A 26874-nucleotide genomic window follows, 5' to 3' on the forward strand; every position below is an offset into this window, starting at 1 on the left:
TGCAGGATTTCTTGGTTTGACCATTTAGGCACCCACCGCCGGGCGTGGTACTGCTTTGGGACTCTATTCATTAGGTGAGGAATCCACAGGTAGTTGTATCCATCAGAAGAACGAGTTACTTACCTTCGGTAACGACTTTTCTGGTGGATACATTAGCTACCTGTGGATTCCTCACGGTCCCACCCGCCTCCCCGTTGCCTTTCTGGTCTTACCAAGTAATCCTTGAGTACGCTCCTCTTGGTCTTTGAGGGTGCAATAGATGTTGTATATAATATATTTATATATATATGTATATATGTATATATCTTTGTGTATATACTTGATGTGTATATATATTTTAAAAAGAGAGAGTTATATATATATATAAAAGATTTACAGTTATTCATGCAATGTTGTGTATTTTTACAATGTAATGGGATGTTGCCTTGCTCTTTCATTGCATTGCCTGGTTGTTCTCATGCACGTAAAAAATGATTGGTACTGACGTCCGCACGTCGTCGAGGACCTCTTATTGCCTGAATGACGTCAGACGGCGTCGCGTGGGCTAGAGTGACGTCCTCGTCGACGTGCAGAGACTAGTAAGAAGATTTCCGTCGAATGCTGGCGCCATGGGAGTATTCATTAGGTGAGGAATCATTAGGTGAGGAATCCACAGGTAGCTAATGTATCCACCAGAAAAGTCGTTACCGAAGGTAAGTAACTCGTTCTTTTGGGGGTTTCTCTAACATCTGGCCACCACATGCCTCTAACACTCAGTGTCTCTCTCCCTTCTTTTCACTTTGTGCCTCTGCATTTTGCTAACACTTTCTGAAGCTTCCGCCCTCTCTCTGCCCAGCCCTGCTTCTCTAAACCTCTTCCCCCTTTGCTCCTTTCTGTAACATCTTTTATCTCTTTGTCCAATTCTTTCTTTTTCATGAACCCCGTGTCTCATTATCACACTACTTGCCAGTTTCAGTTTTGTTCGCCCTTCACCTAGCAGCCTCTCTGCCTCATTGTGTCCTCTAGACCCCGTGTGCCCCTCTCTCGCTCTTTCTCGAACACTCTGCGCTCCTGACTCTCACACCCTTCCCCAACACGCTGGTGTGTTCCCGCTCTCTCCCCCGCTGCTCGTCTAAGAGCCCCAGGTTGTCTCTTCCTTTGTCGACTGTCTGTCTGATGCCCAGAGCTTAAGCTCTGAACCCACCGTCCCTGTCTCTCTCTCCCCGCCTCAGAGACGCCGCTGGGGAATACGGACAGCTGCTACCGCTATTTCACAGACTTGCTTATGTGCCACTCTGCCCGGGTAAGTCTGTGTGTTTTATTATATTGTAATTTATAGTTTCTTTACTCCACCCGAAAAGGGACCTAAGTATGTGCTGTATGCTATGGTAACGATAAAGGAGTGCCAGTCACCACGATGGTGCACTAACACAGGCAGCCATGTACCAGTGGCTTCCAGTACACACCGCACGTGCAGTCAGCCTGGATAACCAGACTTACTCAAAAGCAGCCACATTGGAAGATTTCAATTAAGGGTTCCAGTTTTTTACAAACTTATTTTTACACACGAATAGAGACACAAAATAGTAGGGCCCATATTTATACTTTTTTAGCGCCACATTTGCGTCATTTTTTGACGCAAAAGTGGCGCAAACTTGCAAAATACAATTGTATTTTGTAAGTTTCCGCCGTTTTTGCGTCTAAAAGTGACGCAAATGCGGCGCTAAAAAAAAGTATAAATATGGGCCACAATTCTATTTTGCAAGTTTGCGCGTCTTTTGCGTAAAAAAATGACGCAAATGCGACGCAAAAAAGTATAAATATGGGCCTAGGTTTCTTATCTCACCTTAGCGGTTTAGAAAATGGAGACCCAGTTTCGAATGCTGGCCTCGGTGCTCTACTCAACATTGTGTGATTCTAGGCAAATATCCTAATCTCCCTGTGCCTAAATCTTGAATGTTGGCATCATCACCGTTATTGACATCACAGTAAGTGCCATCGTATGGCCTACGATCCTGCATCTTCACCCATAGAGTGATGTCACAGGACCTTAATCCTGATAAGGTCACAATAATTGACATTACTGGAACGGACAATTGTCTTTTTTAAGTACAACCTAAATTAGGGTGCTGGCATAATCTCTGAAAGTGGTGAGGTCTAATACTTGCCCTCATTTGTGGCAAACAAGCGAGCCAGACTTCTTTTTGGTGGGCGCAAGGGGGTTCTCCTCAGGAATATTTAGACAAAATGGGGAAATCTACTACATGTTAAAGCACAATTTTCATTTAAATTTGGTACAAAGCCATGAGTTCTGGAAGGGTACTCATTAAATATTTAAGTCTTCTTATGGTGTACCAAGCCAATGAAACCTGAGGTTCTCCAGGTTTTCCCTAACTGTTCTCTGATTGCCCCCATATGAATACAAAATAAAATGTTCACTGGGTGCCCCGTATGCTAAATTAAAAATTACCTCCATTGCCCAGGGCCGACATCTTGTCATGGGTGCCTCTATTACCAAAAATGAGATACAAAATGTCTGTGCCAGAATTTTGCTATTATTGCCTATCACATCCCATAGATGACAGTCCACGTCAAAATTACCTCTAGTTTGTCAGGGCCAGCATTTTGAAATAGTTGCCGGTCTCTTATATACAAAGGTTTTCCTACCTTACGACAAGCATTACCAGCAATGTGCCAGCATCAGCATTTTACAGTGGGTGCCCTATATGCTAATAATTACGTCTAGTATGCCAGTACCAGTATTTTACGATTAAAGGCCATTACGCTAAGAAGTACCCCACAGGTGCCTGTCATGCTAAGAATTGCCACCAGTATTCCAGCACCAGTATTTTGCCATGGGTTTGTCAATAAGCCACAAATGATATCAGTACGCCAGGGCAGACTCTCAAGCATAACATGACATTCCTTCTTGTGCTCACTTAGATTGATTCACTCACTCACAATCATTCTCACTCACTGTCTTTCACTTGCACCCATTCTCACTCAATTTCTTGCACTTCACTCATCACCTATTCTCACTCATCCCTATTCTGACTCACTCATACTTTACTCAGTTGCACTCACTCATACTCACTCCTTCCTTCTCACTCATTCTCATTCTGACTTCCTCACTCTCCATCATCATACTCAACCCCACAATCACTCCTTTTCACTCATGCTCACTTATTCTCATTCTGACTCTTCACTCTCCATCATCATGCTCACTCTCACGATCACTAATACTCTTTCACGTACATCACTTGTAACCATTCTTACTCAAACTCACTTTGAGTCACTCCTATTCACTCACTAGTGCTAACACACTCAACACTCCATCGTAATCATTCTTATTCATTCTCATCCATCACTCTCCCTCATTTGCAGTCACCTTTTCTCATTCTCACTCACTCTGACTTGTACTCACTCACACTCACTCACTTGCTGCCTGTTACTGACTCTCACCCACTGATTTTCACTCACAGACATGCTTACACATCTGTCTTTCTCACAGAACCAAACTCCTGCCTGCAGGCATGCCCACAAACATTCAAGTACATTTTCACTTACCTCAGCTGCCAGCAAAAGTCTTCTTCCAGCTCCTGGTGCTTCGTTTTTTACTACATTAATAGTGAATAAGAAACTGCAGATCTGTCCTCTAGGGGATTGGGGCAGGAGAGAGTGACAACATACTGGTTATCTACAGTTTTCTTCCAAAGACAGTGCTGCCCAGGTTGAAGCAATTTGACATTCTCAATATCCATTTAGAAGATTACGTTTTTTCAGGGACAAGAGGTTTTAGAAAGTCACCTTATGAAGGCACTCAATCTGAATTACATTGGCATAGAGTTAAGGAATGGCCAGATGGGGGATGGGAAAAGCGACATGGCTGCATGAAAAAGGGAAGCTGATGTGAAAAAATACTGAGAATTAGTTGTTCAAAATATACTGTTATCCACTTGTGAGATATATATATTGCCTGAGTGAACAATATGAGCATGCACATGCAAGAGCGGTCTGTATATGTTTGTTCTGGGGGAAGAAGTTATTTGAGAAAGGTGTGTGGGTTATGGTGGGCTTTCTGGTGGCAAGTTACCATTCCTAGCATAATTGGCCCATTCTTGATGTAATCTGGTCATTCCACTATCCCCGGCATAACAGTAGCCCACTTATATTTTTGCTAAGTTCCGCAAGTGAGCATCGCGAACCAGCAGTTGTTGTCGTGAGTGGGTTCTTCCACCCCTCCAGAGGTACATCACATATTGCAAATACTCAACAAGAAGAACACCAGCAATGCAAATATACCACTGAATTGCCTTGATCTTACCATCTCGTTGTCTGTTTGCATGAGGTTGTCAATCGGAGGACACCAAATTATTTCATAAGTATTATGTGGCCTCATCATGTTGTATGTACATTTCTCCATTGCTAGGACTGACCACAGTTTGATACAATTGCACGTTCACTGCCAACAATAAATGATCCAGCAGTAACCCCCCCAACCCTTGATACTGCTTCAACCGACGAATCCCTGAGCCCCTGCAGTATGACTGTTGGTGATTGCAGATGTGGATAACCTAGACTTTGCTTAGTACACCAAAATAGCTCTTTTCAAAATCCCTTCACGCTCAGACAGTGACAACAATCATGAATCACACCTTTAACACCCATTAGGGATAAAATACCAATTATACATTAACTTGTAAGAACGTTTTCTGTGGTCGGCATTTTTACAGCCCTTTGAAATATGTTCCAAGAACACCCCACTCCTCATGACTTGTTTCTATGCTGAATTTACGTGTTCCCACGTGTTTTTGTCTCTCCTTTGTTTGTTTGATTCTTCCCTATTAGTTTCTAAATGCTCACTTGCCCACAGGAGGCCCGCTTGATCACAGAATATTTAAAGGCAGTCAAATCACTTTCTGGTACTGGATCCATTATCTAATGTTGTAAGTGAATATATGGTAGCCAGTACGTTAATTGCACTAGTCAAAAGATTTAAAATCCCCCATCGCAACCATTTCTCTCTTAATATCTGCCAGTTGCCTGCATCTGTATATAAAATGATGGGAAGGTTTAAAACAGGGATGAAATTACGGCTATGATGAATTCCATCAAGGTTCTAATAATCTCGCTAATATACACATTGCATGGCCTAGCCTTTTTCTGGAGCCAAAAATTGTTCCAGAGCGTCCTCCCACACCCACATGATCCGTTTGGATTCTTTTTTTTTTTTGGTCCGTTTCTTGTGCCATCCATATTTGTAGTAGATGCAAGTGTGTTGCCTGATAATATCTCAAGAAGCATTCCTCTGCCTATCTTCCTCCGTAAAATCACAAGTTTAACACTGGGGATCTAAATCAGTAAAGCCTGAAAAATATATATTAATCTTAGCAAGATATTAATCTTTACCATGGTCAGTTTTCCTAACCATGACAGTGGCGTGTTGCTAAAATATGTCTGAATGAGCGCCTTATGTTGGGCCAATTTGCCGTCAGAAACATGGACAAGGAGTTAGGTTAACTCACCAGTAACAAAGGAATTTCCTTGCACTTTGAAAAGGGTAGTCTAACTGCAGTTCTCAAATCTGCGACAGCATTAGATGTAATATTTCTGACTTATCTGTATTCATTTGAAATCTTGCAAACGTCTCCCAACTGTGGGAGCAGTGCCACTAACTCCCAGGATTAGTTGAAGTTAAAAGCTCATCATCTGCGAATAGGCAGATCTTATGTTGATCTTCACCAAATGTGATCTTGTAATTTGTGGGTTTTTTTCACGGAAGTAGCTAGGGTGGCAAATGATAATACAAATAAGAGTGGTTGTTCAAAGAGGTCATCCCTGTTGTGTTCCCCATAGAACTATGCCATCTGACCAAGTACCATTCCCAATATCCATACTCTCAGGTCTTTGTAACTATCGAAGATCCAGCTGCAAAATCTGGCACCAAAGCCCATTGCGCAAACACCTACACATAAGAAACCCTAATTGAAATGGTTGAATTTGTTTTCAACCGTTACCACATTTGTTGGAATTTGTACCTTGTTCCCTTATGAAGTCAGACTGATTGGCAACCACCAGGTACTGCAGCAATGTATCTAACTGCAATATAAGAATCTTCAAGCTTACTTTGGCATTGGTTTTAAGGATCGTCCTCTTCAGGTTGGGTGAGGGCGTGGCAAGGGGACTTGACAGAGTTAGCACTGCTAAGCGAGGTTAGAGGAGAGAGGGAATGTAAGATTAAGAGGAGAGTGATCATTATGCAGGTTTAGCAAGGTTATAGAGTAGATAGAATATGAAGAGATCTGCAGATTTGGTGAAAGCTCTAAAAGACTGGGTAGGAGCTCTGTTGGAGGTGAATGGGGATCGGTGGGGTAGAGTATTTGCCTTCTTTCATGACATTATGACAAAGAGAATGGGTTAAGGTAAGGGAAGTTATTATTTTGCAGTATGTAAGATACATAGACGGAGTTGAAGGCAAAGGCTGAAGTGATAAAAGAGGTGGGAAGAGGCAGATGGTGAAGAATGGATAAAGTGAGAAGTCGGGTAAGGAATTCTGGATGGAAGGTCTACCAGAGAAGCATATATGGAAGAGAAGGGTGACTATTGCCGCAATATACATTTTGAAAAGTAATGGGCTGTAAGGAAATGCCTCCTTGGCATGGTTGCCCCCTGACTTTTTGCCTTTGCTGATGCTATGTTTACAATTGAAAGTGTGCTGAGGCCTGCTAACCAGGCCCCAGCACCAGTGTTCTTTCCCTAACCTGTACTTTTGTATCCACAATTGGCAGACCCTGGCATCCAGATAAGTCCCTTGTAACTGGTACTTCTAGTACCAAGGGCCCTGATGCCAAGGAAGGTCTCTAAGGGCTGCAGCATGTCTTATGCCACCCTGGAGACCTCTCACTCAGCACAGACACCCTGCTTGCCAGCTTGTGTGTGCTAGTGAGGACAAAACGAGTAAGTCGACATGGCACTCCCCTCAGGGTGCCATGCCAGCCTCTCACTGCCTATGCAGTATAGGTAAGACACCCCTCTAGCAGGCCTTACAGCCCTAAGGCAGGGTGCACTATACCATAGGTGAGGGTACCAGTGCATGAGCATGGTACCCCTACAGTGTCTAAACAAAACCTTAGACATTGTAAGTGCAGGGTAGCCATAAGAGTATATGGTCTGGGAGTTTGTCAAACACGAACTCCACAGCACCATAATGGCTACACTGAAAACTGGGAAGTTTGGTATCAAACTTCTCAGCACAATAAATGCACACTGATGCCAGTGTACATTTTATTGTCAAATACACCCCAGAGGGCACCTTAGAGGTGCCCCCTGAAACTTAACCGACTATCTGTGTAGGCTGACTAGTTTTAGCAGCCTGCCACAAACCGAGACATGTTGCTGGCCCCATGGGGAGAGTGCCTTTGTCACTCTGAGGCCAGTAACAAAGCCTGCACTGGGTGGAGATGCTAACACCTCCCCCAGGCAGGAATTGTCACACCTGGCGGTGAGCCTCAAAGGCTCACCTCCTTTGTGCCAACCCAGCAGGACACTCCAGCTAGTGGAGTTGCCCGCCCCCTCCGGCCAGGCCCCACTTTTGGCGGCAAGGCCGGAGAAAATAATGAGAAAAACAAGGAGGAGTCACTGGCCAGTCAGGACAGCCCCTAAGGTGTCCTGAGCTGAAGTGACTCTAACTTTTAGAAATCCTCCATCTTGCAGATGGAGGATTCCCCCAATAGGGTTAGGATTGTGACCCCCTCCCCTTGGGAGGAGGCACAAAGAGGGTGTACCCACCCTCAGGGCTAGTAGCCATTGGCTACTAACCCCCCAGACCTAAACACGCCCTTAAATTTAGTATTTAAGGGCTACCCTGAACCCTAGAAAATTAGATTCCTGCAACTACAAGAAGAAGGACTGCCTAGCTGAAAAACCCCTGCAGAGGAAGACCAGAAGACGACAACTGCCTTGGCTCCAGAAACTCACCGGCCTGTCTCCTGCCTTCCAAAGATCCTGCTCCAGCGACGCCTTCCAAAGGGACCAGCGACCTCGACATCCTCTGAGGACTGCCCCTGCTTCGAAAAGACAAGAAACTCCCGAGGACAGCGGACCTGCTCCAAGAAAGGCTGCAACTTTGTTTCCAGCAGCCTTGAAAGAACCCTGCAAGTTCCCCGCAAGAAGCGTGAGACTTGCAACACTGCACCCGGCGACCCCGACTCGGCTGGTGGCGATCCAACACCTCAGGAGGGACCCCAGGACTACTCTAAGACTGTGAGTACAAAAACCTGTCCCCCCTGAGCCCCCACAGCGCCGCCTGCAGAGGGAATCCCGAGGCTTCCCCTGACCGCGACTCTTTGAATCCTAAGTCCCGACTCCTGGGAGAGACCCTGCACCCGCAGCCCCCAGGACCTGAAGGACCGGACTTTCACTGGAGAAGTGACCTCCAGGAGTCCCTCTCCCTTGACCAAGTGGAGGTTTCCCCGAGGAACCCCCCCCTTGCCTGCCTGCAGCGCTAAAGAGATCCCTAGATCTCCCATTGACTTCCATTACAAACCCGACGCTTGTTTCTACACTGCACCCGGCCGCCCCCGCGCTGCTGAGGGTGAAATTTCTGTGTGGGCTTGTGTCCCCCCCGGTGCCCTACAAAACCCCCCTGGTCTGCCCTCCGAAGACGCGGGTACTTACCTGCAAGCAGACCGGAACCGGGGCACCCCCTTCTCTCCATTCTAGCCTATGTGTTTTGGGCACCACTTTGAACTCTGCACCTGACCGGCCCTGAGCTGCTGGTGTGGTTACTTTGGGGTTGCTCTGAACCCCCAACGGTGGGCTACCTTGGACCAAGAACTGAACCCTGTAAGTGTCTTACTTACCGGGTTAACCTAACAAATACTTAGCTCCCCTAGGAACTGTGAAAATTGCACTAAGTGTCCACTTTTAAAACAGCTATTTGTGAATAACTTGAAAAGTATACATGCAATTTTGATGATTTGAAGTTCCTAAAGTACTTACCTGCAATACCTTTCGAATGAGATATTACATGTAGAATTTGAACCTGTGGTTCTTAAAATAAACTAAGAAAAGATATTTCTCTATATAAAAACCTATTGGCTGGATTTGTCTCTGAGTGTGTGTACCTCATTTATTGTCTATGTGTATGTACAACAAATGCTTAACACTACTCCTTGGATAAGCCTACTGCTCGACCACACTACCACAAAATAGAGCATTAGTATTATCTCTTTTTGCCACTATCTTACCTCTAAGGGGAACCCTTGGACTCTGTGCATGCTATTCCTTACTTTGAAATAGCACATACAGAGCCAACTTCCTACATTGGTGGATCAGCGGTGGGGTACAAGACTTTGCATTTGCTGGACTACTCAGCCAATACCTGATCACACGACAAATTCCAAAATTGTCATTAGAAATTCATGTTTGCAATTTGAAATTTTTCTAAATTCTTAAAAGTCCTGCTAGGGCCTTGTGTGTTAAGTCCCTGTTTAGCATTGTCTTTTAGAGTTAAAAGTTTGTTAAAAGTTTGAAATTAGATTCTAGAAACAGTTTTAGATTCTTTAAAAAGTATTCCAACTCTTAGCAGAATAATGTCTGATACAGAGATGCAGGTGGTGGAACTCGACACCACACCTTACCTCCATCTTAAGATGAGGGAGCTAAGGTCTCTCTGTAATATAAAGAAAATAACCATTGGCTCCAGACCTACCAAAATTCAGCTCCAGGAGCTGTTGGCAGAGTTTGAAAAAGCCAACCCCTCTGATGATGACATCACAGAGGAAGAAATTAGTGACTTGGAGGCCAATGTCCCTCCTCCAGTCCTAAATAGGGAGAACAGGACCCCTCAAGTCCTGTCTCCAACTGTGTTAGTCAAAAATAGTGAGTCCCTCACAGGAGGGTCCCACATTTCTGAAATCACTGAGGATGCTCTCAGTGAAGATGACCTCCTGTTAGCCAGGATGGCCAAAAGATTGGCTTTAGAGAGACAGCTCCTAGCCATAGAAAGGGAAAGACAAGAGATGGGCCTAGGACCCATCAATGGTGGCAGCAATATAAATAGGGTCAGAGATTCTCCTGACATGTTAAAAATCCCCAAAGGGATTGTGACAAAATATGAAGATGGTGATGACATCACCAAGTGGTTCACAGCTTTTGAGAGGGCTTGTGTAACCAGAAAAGTGAACAGATCTCACTGGGGTGCTCTCCTTTGGGAAATGTTCACTGGAAAGTGTAGGGATAGACTCCTCACACTCTCTGGAAAAGATGCAGAATCTTATGACCTCATGAAGGGTACCCTGATTGAGGGCTTTGGATTCTCCACTGAGGAGTACAGGATTAGGTTCAGGGGGGCTCAAAAATCCTCGAGCCAGACCTGGGTTGACTTTGTTGACTACTCAGTGAAAACACTAGATGGTTGGATTCAAGGCAGTGGTGTAAGTAATTATGATGGGCTGTACAATTTATTTGTGAAAGAACACCTGTTAAGTAATTGTTTCAATGATAAACTGCATCAGCATCTGGTAGACCTAGGACCAATTTCTCCCCAAGAATTGGGAAAGAAGGCGGACCATTGGGTCAAGACAAGGGTGTCCAAGACTTCAACAGGGGGTGACCAAAAGAAAGGGGTCACAAAGACTCCCCAGGGGAAGGGTGATGAGACAACCAAAACTAAAAATAGTAAAGAGTCTTCTACAGGCCCCCAAAAACCTGCACAGGAGGGTGGGCCCAGAGCCTCTTCACAAAACAATGGGTACAAGGGTAAAAACTTTGATCCCAAAAAGGCCTGGTGTCATAGCTGTAAACAGCATGGACACCAAACTGGAGACAAGGCCTGTCCCAAGAAAGGTTCCACTCCAAACTCCCATCCAGGTAACACTGGTATGGCTAGTCTCCAAGTGGGATCAACAGTGTGCCCAGAGCAAATCAGGGTCCACACTGAAGCTACTCTAGTTTCTGAGGGTGGGGTAGATTTAGCCACACTAGCTGTCTGGCCGCCTAACATGCAAAAATACAGACAGCAACTCTTAATTAATGGGACTAGAATAGAGGGCCTTAGGGATACAGGTGCCAGTGTCACCATGGTGACAGAGAAACTGGTTTCCCCTGGCCAATACCTGACTGGAAAAACTTACACAGTCACCAACGCTGACAATCAGAGAAAAGTACATCCCATGGCAATGGTTACTTTAGAATGGGGAGGGGTCAATGGCCTGAAACAGGTGGTGGTCTCCTCAAATATCCCAGTGGACTGTCTGCTTGGAAATGACCTGGAGTCCTCAGCATGGGCTGAGGTAGAATTAAAAACCCATGCAGCAATGCTGGGTATCCCTGAACTGGTGTGTGTGAAAACAAGAGCACAATGCAAGGCACAGGGTGAACAAGTAGAGCTGGAGTCTGGAAGAATGGCCCAGCCTACCAAGAGAACAGGAAAGTCAGTTGGGAAACCAACTACAACACAGCAAAAGAAAGGGAACCTCTCTTCTCAGGAAGAAGTTCTGCCCTCTGAGGGAACTGAGCCTTTGGAGCTTGAACCTTATCAGGTTGAGCTCTTAGGCCCAGGGGGACCCTCAAGGGAGGAGCTGTGTAAGGGACAAGAAACCTGTCCCTCTCTTGAAGGCCTTAGGCAGCAAGCTGCTGAAGAGTCCAAAGGCAAGAAAAATGGAACGCATAGGGTCTATTGGGAAGATGGACTCCTGTACACTGAGGCCAGAGACCCCAAACCTGGTGCCACTAGGAGAGTGGTAGTGCCTCAGCTGTTCAGGAAGTTCATCCTAACATTGGCCCATGACATTCCCCTTGCTGGACATTTGGGACAAACCAAGACGTGGGAGAGGTTAGTCAACCACTTCTACTGGCCCAATATGTCCAACATGGTTAAGGAGTTTTGCCTCTCCTGCCCCACCTGTCAAGCCAGTGGTAAGGCCCCCCTCATTCCACTTCCAGTGGTGGGGGTTCCCTTTGAAAGAGTGGGTGTGGACATAGTTGGTCCACTAGAACCTCCCACAGCCTCAGGAAATATGTATATCCTGGTAGTAGTGGATCATGCTACCAGGTATCCTGAAGCTATTCCCCTTAGGTCGACTACTGCCCCTGCAGTAGCCAAGGCCCTCATTGGTATCTTTACCAGAGTGGGTTTCCCTAAGGAGGTGGTGTCTGACAGAGGTACCAACTTCATGTCAGCATACCTAAAGCACATGTGGAATGAGTGTGGAGTGACTTATAAATTCACTACACCATACCATCCACAAACTAATGGCTTGGTTGAGAGATTCAACAAGACATTAAAAGGCATGATCATGGGGCTCCCAGAAAAACTCAAAAGGAGATGGGATGTCCTCTTGCCATGTCTGCTTTTCGCTTACAGAGAGGTGCCACAGAAGGGAGTAGGATTCTCACCCTTTGAACTTCTGTTTGGTCATCCTGTAAGGGGACCACTTGCCCTTGTTAAAGAAGGCTGGGAGAGACCTCTCCATGAGCCTAAACAGGACATAGTGGACTATGTACTTGGCCTTCGCTCTAGAATGGCAGAGTACATGGAAAAGGCAACCAAAAACCTTGAGGCCAGCCAACAGCTCCAGAAGTTTTGGTATGACCAAAAGGCTGCACTGGTTGAGTTCCAACCAGGGCAGAAAGTCTGGGTTCTGGAGCCTGTGGCTCCCAGGGCACTCCAGGACAAATGGAGTGGCCCTTACCCAGTACTAGAAAGGAAGAGTCAGGTCACCTACCTGGTGGACCTGGGCACAAGCAGGAGCCCCAAGAGGGTGATCCATGTGAACCGCCTTAAGCTCTTCCATGACAGGGCTGATGTGAATCTGTTGATGGTAACAGATGAGGATCAGGAGGCAGAGAGTGAACCTCTCCCTGATCTTCTGTCATCAGACCCAAAAGATGGCACAGTAGATGGAGTGATCTACTCAGACACCCTCTCTGGCCAACAGCAAGCTGATTGTACGAGAGTCCTACAACAGTTTCCTGAACTCTTCTCCTTAACCCCTGGTCAGACACACCTGTGTACCCATGATGTGGACACAGGAGACAGCATGCCTGTCAAGAACAAAATCTTTAGACAATCTGACCATGTTAAAGAAAGCATCAAGGTGGAAGTCCACAAGATGCTGGAATTGGGAGTAATTGAGCGCTCTGACAGCCCCTGGGCTAGCCCAGTGGTCTTAGTCCCCAAACCTCACACCAAAGATGGAAAGAAAGAGATGAGGTTTTGTGTGGACTACAGAGGGCTCAATTCTGTCACCAAGACAGATGCCCATCCAATTCCAAGAGCTGATGAGCTCATTGATAAATTAGGTGCTGTCAAATTTCTAAGTACCTTTGACTTGACAGCAGGGTACTGGCAAATAAAAATGGCACCTGGAGCAAAAGAAAAGACAGCATTCTCCACACCTGATGGGCATTATCAGTTTACTGTTATGCCCTTTGGTTTAAAGAATGCCCCTGCCACCTTCCAAAGGTTGGTGAATCAAGTCCTTGCTGGCTTGGAGTCCTTTAGCACAGCTTATCTTGATGATATTGCCGTCTTTAGCTCCACCTGGCAGGATCACCTGGTCCACCTGAAGAAGGTTTTGAAGGCTCTGCAATCTGCAGGCCTCTCTATCAAGGCATCCAAATGCCAGATAGGGCAGGGAACTGTGGTTTACTTGGGCCACCTTGTAGGTGGAGGCCAAGTTCAGCCACTCCAACCCAAGATCCAGACTATTCTGGACTGGGTAGCTCCAAAAACCCAGACTCAAGTCAGGGCATTCCTTGGCTTGACTGGGTATTACAGGAGGTTTGTGAAGGGATATGGATCCATTGTGACAGCCCTCACTGAACTCACCTCCAAGAAAATGCCCAAGAAAGTGAACTGGACTGTGGAATGCCAACAGGCCTTTGACACCCTGAAACAAGCAATGTGCTCAGCACCAGTTCTAAAAGCTCCAGATTATTCTAAGCAGTTCATTGTGCAGACTGATGCCTCTGAACATGGGATAGGGGCAGTTTTGTCCCAAACAAATGATGATGGCCTTGACCAGCCTGTTGCTTTCATTAGCAGGAGGTTACTCCCCAGGGAGCAGCGTTGGAGTGCCATTGAGAGGGAGGCCTTTGCTGTGGTTTGGTCCCTGAAGAAGCTGAGACCATACCTCTTTGGGACTCACTTCCTAGTTCAAACTGACCACAGACCTCTCAAATGGCTGATGCAAATGAAAGGTGAAAATCCTAAACTGTTGAGGTGGTCCATCTCCCTACAGGGAATGGACTTTATAGTGGAACACAGACCTGGGACTGCCCATGCCAATGCAGATGGCCTTTCCAGGTTCTTCCACTTAGAAAATGAAGACTCTCTTGGGAAAGGTTAGTCTCATCCTCTTTCGTTTGGGGGGGGGTTGTGTAAGGAAATGCCTCCTTGGCATGGTTGCCCCCTGACTTTTTGCCTTTGCTGATGCTATGTTTACAATTGAAAGTGTGCTGAGGCCTGCTAACCAGGCCCCAGCACCAGTGTTCTTTCCCTAACCTGTACTTTTGTATCCACAATTGGCAGACCCTGGCATCCAGATAAGTCCCTTGTAACTGGTACTTCTAGTACCAAGGGCCCTGATGCCAAGGAAGGTCTCTAAGGGCTGCAGCATGTCTTATGCCACCCTGGAGACCTCTCACTCAGCACAGACACCCTGCTTGCCAGCTTGTGTGTGCTAGTGAGGACAAAATGAGTAAGTCGACATGGCACTCCCCTCAGGGTGCCATGCCAGCCTCTCACTGCCTATGCAGTATAGGTAAGACACCCCTCTAGCAGGCCTTACAGCCCTAAGGCAGGGTGCACTATACCATAGGTGAGGGTACCAGTGCATGAGCATGGTACCCCTACAGTGTCTAAACAAAACCTTAGACATTGTAAGTGCAGGGTAGCCATAAGAGTATATGGTCTGGGAGTTTGTCAAACACGAACTCCACAGCACCATAATGGCTACACTGAAAACTGGGAAGTTTGGTATCAAACTTCTCAGCACAATAAATGCACACTGATGCCAGTGTACATTTTATTGTCAAATACACCCCAGAGGGCACCTTAGAGGTGCCCCCTGAAACTTAACCGACTATCTGTGTAGGCTGACTAGTTTTAGCAGCCTGCCACAAACCGAGACATGTTGCTGGCCCCATGGGGAGAGTGCCTTTGTCACTCTGAGGCCAGTAACAAAGCCTGCACTGGGTGGAGATGCTAACACCTCCCCCAGGCAGGAATTGTCACACCTGGCGGTGAGCCTCAAAGGCTCACCTCCTTTGTGCCAACCCAGCAGGACACTCCAGCTAGTGGAGTTGCCCGCCCCCTCCGGCCAGGCCCCACTTTTGGCGGCAAGGCCGGAGAAAATAATGAGAAAAACAAGGAGGAGTCACTGGCCAGTCAGGACAGCCCCTAAGGTGTCCTGAGCTGAAGTGACTCTAACTTTTAGAAATCCTCCATCTTGCAGATGGAGGATTCCCCCAATAGGGTTAGGATTGTGACCCCCTCCCCTTGGGAGGAGGCACAAAGAGGGTGTACCCACCCTCAGGGCTAGTAGCCATTGGCTACTAACCCCCCAGACCTAAACACGCCCTTAAATTTAGTATTTAAGGGCTACCCTGAACCCTAGAAAATTAGATTCCTGCAACTACAAGAAGAAGGACTGCCTAGCTGAAAAACCCCTGCAGAGGAAGACCAGAAGACAACAACTGCCTTGGCTCCAGAAACTCACCGGCCTGTCTCCTGCCTTCCAAAGATCCTGCTCCAGCGACGCCTTCCAAAGGGACCAGCGACCTCGACATCCTCTGAGGACTGCCCCTGCTTCGAAAAGACAAGAAACTCCCGAGGACAGCGGACCTGCTCCAAGAAAGGCTGCAACTTTGTTTCCAGCAGCCTTGAAAGAACCCTGCAAGTTCCCCGCAAGAAGCGTGAGACTTGCAACACTGCACCCGGCGACCCCGACTCGGCTGGTGGCGATCCAACACCTCAGGAGGGACCCCAGGACTACTCTAAGACTGTGAGTACAAAAACCTGTCCCCCCTGAGCCCCCACAGCGCCGCCTGCAGAGGGAATCCCGAGGCTTCCCCTGACCGCGACTCTTTGAATCCTAAGTCCCGACGCCTGGGAGAGACCCTGCACCCGCAGCCCCCAGGACCTGAAGGACCGGACTTTCACTGGAGAAGTGACCCCCAGGAGTCCCTCTCCCTTGACCAAGTGGAGGTTTCCCCGAGGAACCCCCCCCTTGCCTGCCTGCAGCGCTAAAGAGATCCCTAGATCTCCCATTGACTTCCATTACAAACCCGACGCTTGTTTCTACACTGCACCCGGCCGCCCCCGCGCTGCTGAGGGTGAAATTTCTGTGTGGGCTTGTGTCCCCCCCGGTGCCCTACAAAACCCCCCTGGTCTGCCCTCCGAAGACGCGGGTACTTACCTGCAAGCAGACCGGAACCGGGGCACCCCCTTCTCTCCATTCTAGCCTATGTGTTTTGGGCACCACTTTGAACTCTGCACCTGACCGGCCCTGAGCTGCTGGTGTGGTTACTTTGGGGTTGCTCTGAACCCCCAACGGTGGGCTACCTTGGACCAAGAACTGAACCCTGTAAGTGTCTTACTTACCGGGTTAACCTAACAAATACTTACCTCCCCTAGGAACTGTGAAAATTGCACTAAGTGTCCACTTTTAAAACAGCTATTTGTGAATAACTTGAAAAGTATACATGCAATTTTGATGATTTGAAGTTCCTAAAGTACTTACCTGCAATACCTTTCGAATGAGATATTACATGTAGAATTTGAACCTGTGGTTCTTAAAATAAACTAAGAAAAGATATTTCTCTATATAAAAACCTATTGGCTGGATTTGTCTCTGAGTGTGTGTACCTCATTTATTGTCTATGTGTATGTACAACAAATGCTTAACACTACTCCTTGGATAAGCCTACTGCTCGACCACACTACCACAAAATAGAGCATTAGTATTATCTCTTTTTGCCACTATCTTACCTCTAAGGGGAACCCTTGGACTCTGTGCATGCTATTCCTTACTTTGAAATAGCACATACAGAGCCAACTTCCTACATGGGCCATGTGTGCAATTGCATAACCAGATATTTCATTTCTTGTAACAGTTAGATTGCCTGGCACACCACAAAAGTATTGGAATAGTTAATTTAAAATCTCTGGATTTGAGACCTTCCACATGAAAATTATGCTGTAAAATTACACAATTTGGCTGCACTATTTTAAAATATCAGTTAATAATAACACAACTAAAGTGAGTCTGGCTTGCTTGTTCGCTCAGCCCTATTCGAAGTAGGCATTTACAGACCAACACTTTTAAAGCTCACCTGCCACCACTCTCAATTTTTGACAGGATTGTCCTAGAAGTTTCAGGAATGCTCCCTTCAACAATGTAGCGCTATTCATCAACAAATATATAGTACATGGAACAGGCTAACAGGATTTGCTCTTGTGCATAAAATCCAAAGAGGTAGATTCACTATCATTTTTATGGGCATTCATGCAGCGAAACCCTAGTCTGAGCAAAGAAATAAGCACCAAGCATATTTAACCCAATTATCTGGAAGGTGGTCGGCACTGCACTCCGAACTACTTTTGGGCGAGACGGCCCATGAGAGTCCCTTGAATCTCTAGGAAGGCTATCAAGGCACAGGATCACTAGTGATGAAACCTGAGTGGCACCATTGCATTAGCAATCACAAATCAGAAGATACGCATCAGAAGGCTGATTGACAATTAGCATGACTTCATGTGGAGTAGCAAATAAGGCACATAGGTCCCCAAACACACATACACCCCCACCAGCTGCAAAGAGGGGCAAGTTTCCTGGCTGAAGAAATTGACCTATCAGGTCGGTACTAAGCATGGTTTTCTGTGTCCAGAATATTACAGCAGCATTGCAGCTAGGGGCGTCTGTATTTAACCTCCAAATCTATTTCCCCCTTCTGGAGTAAATAGTGACAGCTCAACCTACCTACCCTCGAAAGGAAAGTGTACACATGGAATCATTTTATGTTCTGGGACACCGACAGTGGACGTCAGTCCCCGCTTTGAATACAGTCAAATAGCCACCGACTGCCGCTGGACATAGGAATAGACACATAGGGTCTCTTAGACTAGTTTCAGGCTTTGTGTGTCTTGGGATAACGGTGAATGCCCATGTATGGGACAAAGTGCTTCCTATGGTTAAGCACATCCAGCTATCCACTGCCTTTCTTTCTGCTATCCAACCCGACATTCTCATCCCGCAATACACAGTGTAAGATCACATGGATTCACCCAAAAAGGTGCTGGAGTAGGTTGTATGTTGTGCAATTTTGTGGCTAGTGAGTAAGACTTTATGAATGTTCCTAGGTGGGCGGAATGAAGTGTGGAGCAGCACAGGCAGAATTGGGACATTTCTGACTGAAGTGGTGACAGCAAAATGTAGGAGGGAATTCAGAACTAACCTCCTGGCTTAGACTCATCCATGCTACTGAACACAACACCACCTTGCTTTCCTCTTGCTCCAAAGCCCCCAACTCCGTCTCTCCCTGTAGTGAGCGTCCGTGTGTGGGCTTTGATCCTTCTTGAACAGCTTCATGGAGTGTTAGGTGGGCACAGGGTGGAGTCAGCCTCACCCCTTCATCAATAGATTCTCTCTGTAGTAAGTTGGCTCTGTATGTACTATTTCAAAGTAAGAAATAGCATGCACAGAGTCCAAGGGTTCCCCTTAGAGGTAAGATAGTGGCAAAAAGAGATAATTCTAATGCTCTATTTTGTGGTAGTGTGGTCGAGCAGTAGGCTTATCAGAGGGTAGTGTTAATCATTTGTTGTACACACACAGGCAATAAATGGAGAACACACACTCAAAGACAATTCCAGGCCAATAGGTTTTTATATAGAAAAATATATTTTCTTAGTTTATTTTAAGAACCACAGGTTCAAGATTTACAAACAATACTTTAAATGAAAGGTATTTCACTTAGGAACTTTGAATTAGCAAAATAGCATATACAGTTTTCACACAAATGGCAATAAGCTATTTTAAAACTGGACACAGTGCAATTTTCAACAGTTCCTGGGGGAGGTAAGTGTTTGTTAGTTTTTCAGGTAAGTAAACCACCTACAGGGTTCAAAGTTGGGTCCAAGGTAGCCCACCATTGGGGGTTCAGGGCAACCCCAAGGTTACCACACCAGCAGCTCAGAGCTGGTCAGGTGCAGAGGTCAAAGTGGTGCCCAAAAAGTATAGGCTTCAATGGAGAAGGGGGTGCCCCGGTTCCAGTCTGCCAGCAGGTAAGTACCCACGTCTTCGGAGGGCAGACCAGGGGGGTTTTGTAGGGCACCGGGGGGGCACAAGTCAGCACAAAAAGTACACCCTCAGCGGCACGGGGGCGCAGTGTGCAAACAGGCGTCGGGTTTGCAATATAGTCCAATGGGAGACCTAGGGGTCTCTTCAGTGATGCAGGCAGGCAAGGGGGGGCTCCTCGGGGTAGCCACCACCTGGGCAAGGGAGAGGGCCACCTGGGGGTCGCTCCTGCACTGGAGGTCGGATCCTTCAGGTCCTGGGGGCTGCGGATGCAGTGTCCTTACCAGGCGTCGGGTCTTTGAAGCAGGCAGTCGCGGTCAGGGGGAGCCTCTGGATTCCCTCTGCAGGCGTCGCTGTGGGAGCTCAGGGGGGTCAACTCTGGCTACTCACGGGCTCGCAGTCCCCGGGGAGTCCTCCCTGTACTGTTGGTTCTCCACAAGTCGAGCCGGGGGCGTCGGGTGCAGAGTGCCAAGTCTCACGCTTCCGGCGGGAAACGTGTTGTTTTTAAACGTTGCTTCTTTGTTGCAAAGTTGCAGTCTTTGTGGACCAGAGCCGCTGTCCTCTGGAGTTCTTGGTCCTTTTAGATGCAGGGTAGTCCTCTGAGGCTTCAGAGGTTGCTGGACCCTGTGGAACGCGTCGCTGGAGCAGTTCTTTTGAAGTGGGGAGACAGACCGGTAGAGCTGGGGCCAAAGCAGTTGGTGTCTCCGTCTTCTCTGCAGGTTGTTCAGCTCAGCAGTCCTTCTTCGTCTTAGGTTGCAGGAATCTAGTTACCTAGGTTCTGGGAGCCCCTAAATACTCGATTTAGGGGTGTGTTTAGGTCTGGGGGGGGTTAGTAGCCAATGGCTACTAGCCCTGATGGTGGCTACACCCTCTTTGTGCCTCCTCCCTGAGTGGAGGGGGGCACATCCCTAATCCTATTGGGGAATCCTCCATCTGCAAGATGGAGGATTTCTAAAAGTCAGAGTCACCTCAGCTCAGGACACCTTAGGGGCTGTCCTGACTGGCCAGTGACTCCTCCTTGTTTTTCTCATTATCTCCTCCGGCCTTGCCGCCAAAAGTGGGGCCGTGGCCGGAGAGGGCAGGCAGCTCCACTAGCTGGAGTGCCCTGGGGTGCTGTAACAAAGGGAGTGAGCCTTTGAGGCTCACCGCCAGGTGTTACAGTTCCTGCAGGGGGAGGTGAGAAGCACCTCCACCCAGTACAGGCTTTGTTACTAGCCACAGAGTGACAAAGGCACTCTCCCCATGTGGCCAGCAACATGTCTGGTGTGTGGCAGGCTGCTAAAACTAGTCAGCCCACACTGGTAGTCGGGTATGGTTTCAGGGGGCATCTCTAAGATGCCCTCTGGGGTGTATTTTACAATAAAATGTACACTGGCAGCAGTGTGCATTTATTGTGCTGAGAAGTTTGATACCAAACTTCCCAGTTTTCAGTGTAGCCATTATGGTGCTGTGGAGTTGGTGTTTGACAGACTCCCAGACCATATACTCTTATGGCTACCCTGCACTTACAATGTCTAAGGTTTTGCTTAGACACTGTAGGGGCATAGTGCTCATGCACTTATGCCCTCACCTATGGTATAGTGTACCCTGCCTTAGGGCTGTAAGGCCTGTTAGAGGGGTGACTTATCTATGCCATAGGCAGTGTGAGGTTGGCATGGCACCCTGAGGGGAGTGCCATGTCGACTTACTCGTTTTCTCCACATCAGCACACACAAGCTGGCAAGCAGTGTGTCTGTGCTGAGTGAGGGGTCTCCAGGGTGGCATAAGGCATGCTGCAGCCCTTAGAGACCTTCTCTGGCATCAGGGCCCTTGGTACCAGAGGTACCAGTTACTTACCTGGATGCCAGGGTGTGCCAATTGTGGAAACAAAGGTACAGGTTAGGGAAAGAACACTGGTGCTGGGGCCTGGTTAGCAGGCCTCAGCACACTTTCAAATCATAACTTAGCATCAGCAAAGGCAAAAAGTCAGGGGGTAACCATGCCAAGGAGGCATTTCTTTCCTTACACACTCTCATAATCATAAAAGGTACTCTACCTTTGGCACATGCAAAATATAAGAAAACATTCTGATAAATAACAGTCGTATAAACATGATATATTGGCCATGGTTTTCTGTGTTGTTGCTATAACCAGTCATCCAAAATAAATATAAAGGAATATGTGACTGAAAACACCACTGTAAGCAGATCTTTTAATTATAATCCTATTTAATGCAGTGCTCTTTTAGCTATAATCTTGGTCATGTTAAAAGTCTGTCTCCTGCTCCTCAGCGGCCTCCATTCAGCATTGACCTCTTCAGCCAGGAACAGGTGCTGCAAATCACGGACTACGTGGTCAACACATACTTCCGTCACTTCAAGCTCTACAAATATGTCTTCACCCCACAGGTTGGAGAGTTCCGGAGCTTTTTATTTGGGCTAGGAAATTATTAATTAATTATAATTAGATTTTGTGTAGCATCAGTTAAGAGTGATCTGATTTCATGGGCAGTTTCCTGCAGGACATTTTACATTTACCACATTTAGACACATGCAGCTATTTTACATCTGTTGGCAGATACTGATAAGCAGACTTACGTTTTTGGGATAGCGGCAGTTGTCCCCTACCCCCTCACATAATCATATGTGTGGTTTCCACTATCATCTGCATAAATGGAAAATTGGAGGTTTCTGGAATTGGAATATGCCAGATAGGAGGTCCATCTGTGCTTTGGACAAAAAGGATTGAGATCAAGGAGCTTCATCTGCTCTGTTTCACCGTAGTATTTGTGGGTTCTTCTATTCATGGATTTGTAGGCACTGTTTATTGTTTATAGTAAATAATGTGTAGTACTCAGACTACAAACTGCAGTGTTTCACAGTGATTTCCTGTTTCACTGTCAGGATTTGCTTTGACCCTCTGGAGCCAATTATCATGAGTGGTTGAAGAAAAAAATGTGTCTGGCTTTTCTAAAGGAAAAGAGAGAGTGCGTTTATGTTATTCCTAAATGAGATTGGGTTTAATTTTGGGATCTTTGCGAATATTATTTGGAGTGTCATCATTAACAGCTTAGTTGGTTTGGAGCTGTGTTGTGTCAACATATGGTGCATTTGTCTCATGGAGTTACACCGGAATTTGTCTGACGGACCTCTGAACATGTGACAAGGAGCCAGAAGTAGGATCCATGTAGATGTTCCTGTCAGGCATCTAAATTAATCCTACATCTGACTCTGTCAGAGAAGGGTTCCCTGCATAGGAGACATTGGTTATTTCTTTTTTTATTAAGCTTTTGGTGAGTGTAGCTGGGACCTGCATTGGCAAAGTAGAGTTGGCATGTATTAGGATATGTATGACTGGTACATAAGAGTCCAACAACCTGTGAAGGAGGGGTTTTCCTTCACATATCCTTGGACCCAAAAGAAATTGCCTTTCTTGACTGTATACCACTGGTGAGGTTATGCAGAGTACAGTCTATGTATACCCCAAATTTTTATTTTATTGTCTTTTTCACTTGAGCGATTTGTTACTTGAAAAATTTGGAGGAAAGCAGTATGTGAGGGAACTGATGATGTATTTAGACCTAGGACAAACAGTTCCATCTGAGAACCCGTTCGGTCTCTTTGCTGCTTCCCCTTTGACCACTCCACAGCCATCAAGTGGGTTAACAAGAGCTGAACCATTCCAGAGACTGCTGATTTTCTGTTAAATCTTGATTTTGTACTTCAGTGGTGTTATCAGAGATTGTAAACTCAGGTAGCATTATGCTGATGCCGAAGAGCAATTATCACCTTGGTAGACTATGTAGTGCTGGTGTGGAGATGAAGACCCATATTTTGACTTATTGCTTTCTGCTGCTTAGGAATGATTTGAACGTGATGTGCAGCCTCTTGAAGTCTGTAAATGAGCAGGTTGCATTGGGACAGTGTTGGTTGCTGTTGATCTGCAATGGCAAGGATTTTGTGGAGATGAAGAAGTACTTGTTGCCATGCCTTTCAGGTGTTAAAGGTTTGGTAATTTTCATGTCACTTAATTCATCCATCTTGGTATGGTGCCATCAATCCCCTCATACACTTTTAGTCTAATTATATTCTTTAGCATGTTGCATCTTCCAACATTTCCAAGAGGAGTCAGACAATGTCTTACTGTCATGTAGAGGTGTTTGCAGGCCTTTCCTCGTATCTGTCTGGGTATGAATCCCGATTTACAGTCAGAGTAAGATGCAAGTTCGATTTGTTGAATGGCATCACTTTCACAAATTCTACTGATGGTTTGGTTTACGATACTGATCTGCAATTAGCTGTGTCATTTCAGTGTTCTTTGGCTTTCTTTTGGAGCAGAGTCTCATGATTGTGTGAGGTTAGGGATAACTTTGAACGAGGTAATTGAGGGAGAAAAGGGTTATGCATTTTCTTTAAGGAAGATATCGTGGCGGTGGGCAGCTGGAGCTGATGATGGAATCATCATGATCATGTTCCTGATGGACATATGGATAAGTGTAGTAATCCCTGGGTATGGGTGGTTTGGGACAGGCGACAAAGAAGAATTAATTAGTATGTTATCATCAATTTTTGTACCATGCTATGGTCTTTTTTTTTCTTTAAGCTCCAGGTCTGTCCTAAACAGGTGATTTGATCATGTTTATCGTGCACACCAGAGTTCATCCTACTAGGCTTCATACATGGGTGCATTACTGTGATTGCAAGCATGCGTTCTGACATAGTCTCTCACTTCAGGTTCGTCTGGACATCTCAATCTCCTATGAAGGACTTGATGAGCCTGCAACCCCCATGGGTAAGTGACCTTAAAGGCTTAGCCACCAGAAACGCTAGAAAACAGCAGGGAACTTAGCAATGACTGTGGTGGGTGATTTAAAAAGTGATCTTACTGATGGTTTATGAATTCAGTTCGTGATGATAGTGTAGGAGCACTGTCTATGAGTGATGTTGAGATGCTTTCATTTGGAAAGGTCATAAAGGGCTTGCTTTGACGTATGGCTCAATGATGTCTGTGGAGATTAGTGTAGGAATCCTGCCTCCAGAACAGGTTTAGCAACATTGTGGGATTTGGAGTAATCATATTAGCTATTATGAATGGTTTGAAAACACTGAGTAGGGTGGTCATAAGTACAGGCTGAATCTATAGTGTCAGAGCAAAGGTGTCTGTGCCTTCCACAAAGTCTCAATCCATGATCATGCTTGGAAACCAGATGCTCTATCTCTTTCAGAGGAGGAGTTACCTCCAGACAGTGAAGAAGGGACAAGTCGAAGCGCTGTGGATGAAGAAGAGACAGCAGCAGCATATGAGAAAGTTGAAGAAAGTAAGATTTGGCCTAGGCATTTGGTATCTTCTACTCTGTGATGTGTTGTCCTAACTACGAGGGGAGCACTGGTGTTGGAATGGCAGGCACACACCCACACCTATCCTTGGCAATGCTCTCATAGACCACGTGAGAGGCTCCTTCTGTTACTCTGGATTAAAGAACAAGATTTGGTCCAGGAAAAAGATGCTGCAGTTGGCTTCACGGTTATTTTGCCTGGCACCTGCAAAGCAGCTACATTGTGTGTCCACTAATTTCTTGATGACCAGATGGATTGACCATATTCTTGATAACCATACCTACAAAAAATGAAATAATCAATACAAACTGCAAAAATAAAGCCCAGCACAAAACAACTATATACAAAAACTGACAGGCATGTAATACAGACATGAAGAATGTGCCCTCAAATATGGAAGGAGTTAGAATGCTAATTTAACTTGCTTCTACAATACAGTAAATGTCAAGTGAGTTTGGATGGATTTTGTAACAAGTTGGTATTTGTGTAGACGCTTGATTTTACAAGTCTAAATTTTGAGTATCTTCTGGTTGATATTTTTTTAATCTATATTTGCACATGGGGCCCTTTTCCCTCTGTAGCAGTAACATTCTACCTTGGTTCTCTACAAAGCATATCCAGCTGTTCCTTGGCTTGTATGTCTCATTATAGTGGCGTCTGGTTTAATCACCTTTCTTTGTGTTCAGGGTTAAAAATTTAAGTGTGCACTGTAGGAAATTCTCAATCAAGCGCATACACATTCACACACGGCTTTAACAGGTGCTTAGCTCAATGATCTTTTTATGATAGTAGCAAGTTAAATATTGTTATCTGCCTAAAGTTCCCACTGTTATTTCATTTTGAGATGCACTGATTATCTCCATCTAGTCCAACCAGGAGCGAGTCTGATGATGATGCATCATTTTTTGAGATGGTACAATCCCAATCAAACTGCAAGAGGGAAAATGTCCAAGAGTGAACATGGGAAGGCAAATCTTTGGTGATTAAATGGCACCTTTGTAGACTTTCCTTCCACAAAATATAAATATTTATCTGTTTCCTTGCTAGCTCTCATTTCTCTGTTGGGAGGCATGTGTCAAGAGACCACTCCAAGGGTGCATGTGTGCTCTACAAATTGTAGCCTAACACAAATGTTCTGGTTTCTTATTTGTGATCCATCATGAGTATCCCAAGCTGTCTTTCTAACCCATCTGGCAGCGTTTATTGCTCATTGAGATAGGCAAGCAATACACCACAGGCCATCAGGCATGCTGTTGTCTGTTCTTGGAGAATTTAGTAGACTAGGCAGAGGTAGAGTTTTGACATAACAGTTGAAGGCAACCTGAGACATTCCTGTTTAACTGAAAAGATCAGTCCTGCAGGCAGTATCTTAGACTAAACCTTCTCAAGTTGTTTGAGTACTGCTTTGGGAGTTTGGGACAGATGGTCAGATGGCTCAGGTCAGAGAGGAGGCATGTTCTTTATCTCTACGTATTCTGATTCAGCTTCTTGTAGGTTCTGAAGGTTACTGGCTCCCTCCTACGATGGAGGCAGGTTCAGCTCAGAGAGGCTCTCTCTGGTCCTCGTTTTTATAATTCCTTCATTGCTAGGCCTTAACGTGAAGGTTCATTGTTCTTGGACCTCGCACATTGCAATACAGTGATCTATTTCAGTTTCAAACCCTTTCTCTCTGAGGGATGAAACTACAAAACAGTAATCGCTGCTTTTACTGCACAAGCCACCACTGGCTGTACCGTCACAAGGTAATTTTGAAGGTCATATTTCCTTCTCAACCACTGAAGGGCCGAAGGCTAAGTTGAACTTGCCAGAGAGTGACCCTCTGACTTTCAAGTTTATTGGTCATTCCCTACACCCACCTATCTACTTTACTAATGGTAATTTCAGTTCAAAAGAGGAGGTGCTTACCTGACTTAACTAATTATGAAACTACAGTACTTCTTGCTCTGCCCCTAGGAACCCCTGATACTTTCTCCAAAGTTTTTGCTGGTCCGTCAGAGCTGCTACAATGTGCAGTTGGTTCTGAAAATACTGGTGTTTAGTCTGTTCCAATTCTATTCTTTTGTAAGTGTATGGGGTCTGGCATGGAGGAAGATAATGTGATTTGCACAGTGTGGTCAAGTGGGGAAGCAGCAATTGGAACCAAAGTCTCCTGGTTCCAGGCAGTGGTTTATGCGATAGATAAGTAGAGAAATCAAACATCAAATCACAAAGTTTCTTTTAAAGAGCATTTTCTAATAATTAGCCGTAACTGGAGATATGTTCTTTGGAGGACGGTCTGG

At 45.9% G+C, this 26874-nt stretch overlaps 1 protein-coding gene across 1 annotated transcript in view; it reads left to right on the forward strand.

The window, feature by feature from the left end:
* Window positions 1–26874, forward strand: part of CFAP119 (cilia and flagella associated protein 119) — a 120562-nt gene that overhangs the window by 49300 nt on the left and 44388 nt on the right. Inside the window, exons 5-8 of the mRNA XM_069244389.1 lie at window positions 1212–1282; window positions 21551–21667; window positions 23993–24050; window positions 24484–24576. Coding sequence (XP_069100490.1) covers window positions 1212–1282; window positions 21551–21667; window positions 23993–24050; window positions 24484–24576 — 339 coding nt within the window. The remainder of the gene's footprint in view (window positions 1–1211; window positions 1283–21550; window positions 21668–23992; window positions 24051–24483; window positions 24577–26874) is intronic.

Source organism: Pleurodeles waltl, chromosome 7 (genome assembly GCF_031143425.1).
Source record: "Pleurodeles waltl isolate 20211129_DDA chromosome 7, aPleWal1.hap1.20221129, whole genome shotgun sequence".
Classification (NCBI taxonomy): Eukaryota; Metazoa; Chordata; class Amphibia; order Caudata; family Salamandridae; genus Pleurodeles; species Pleurodeles waltl.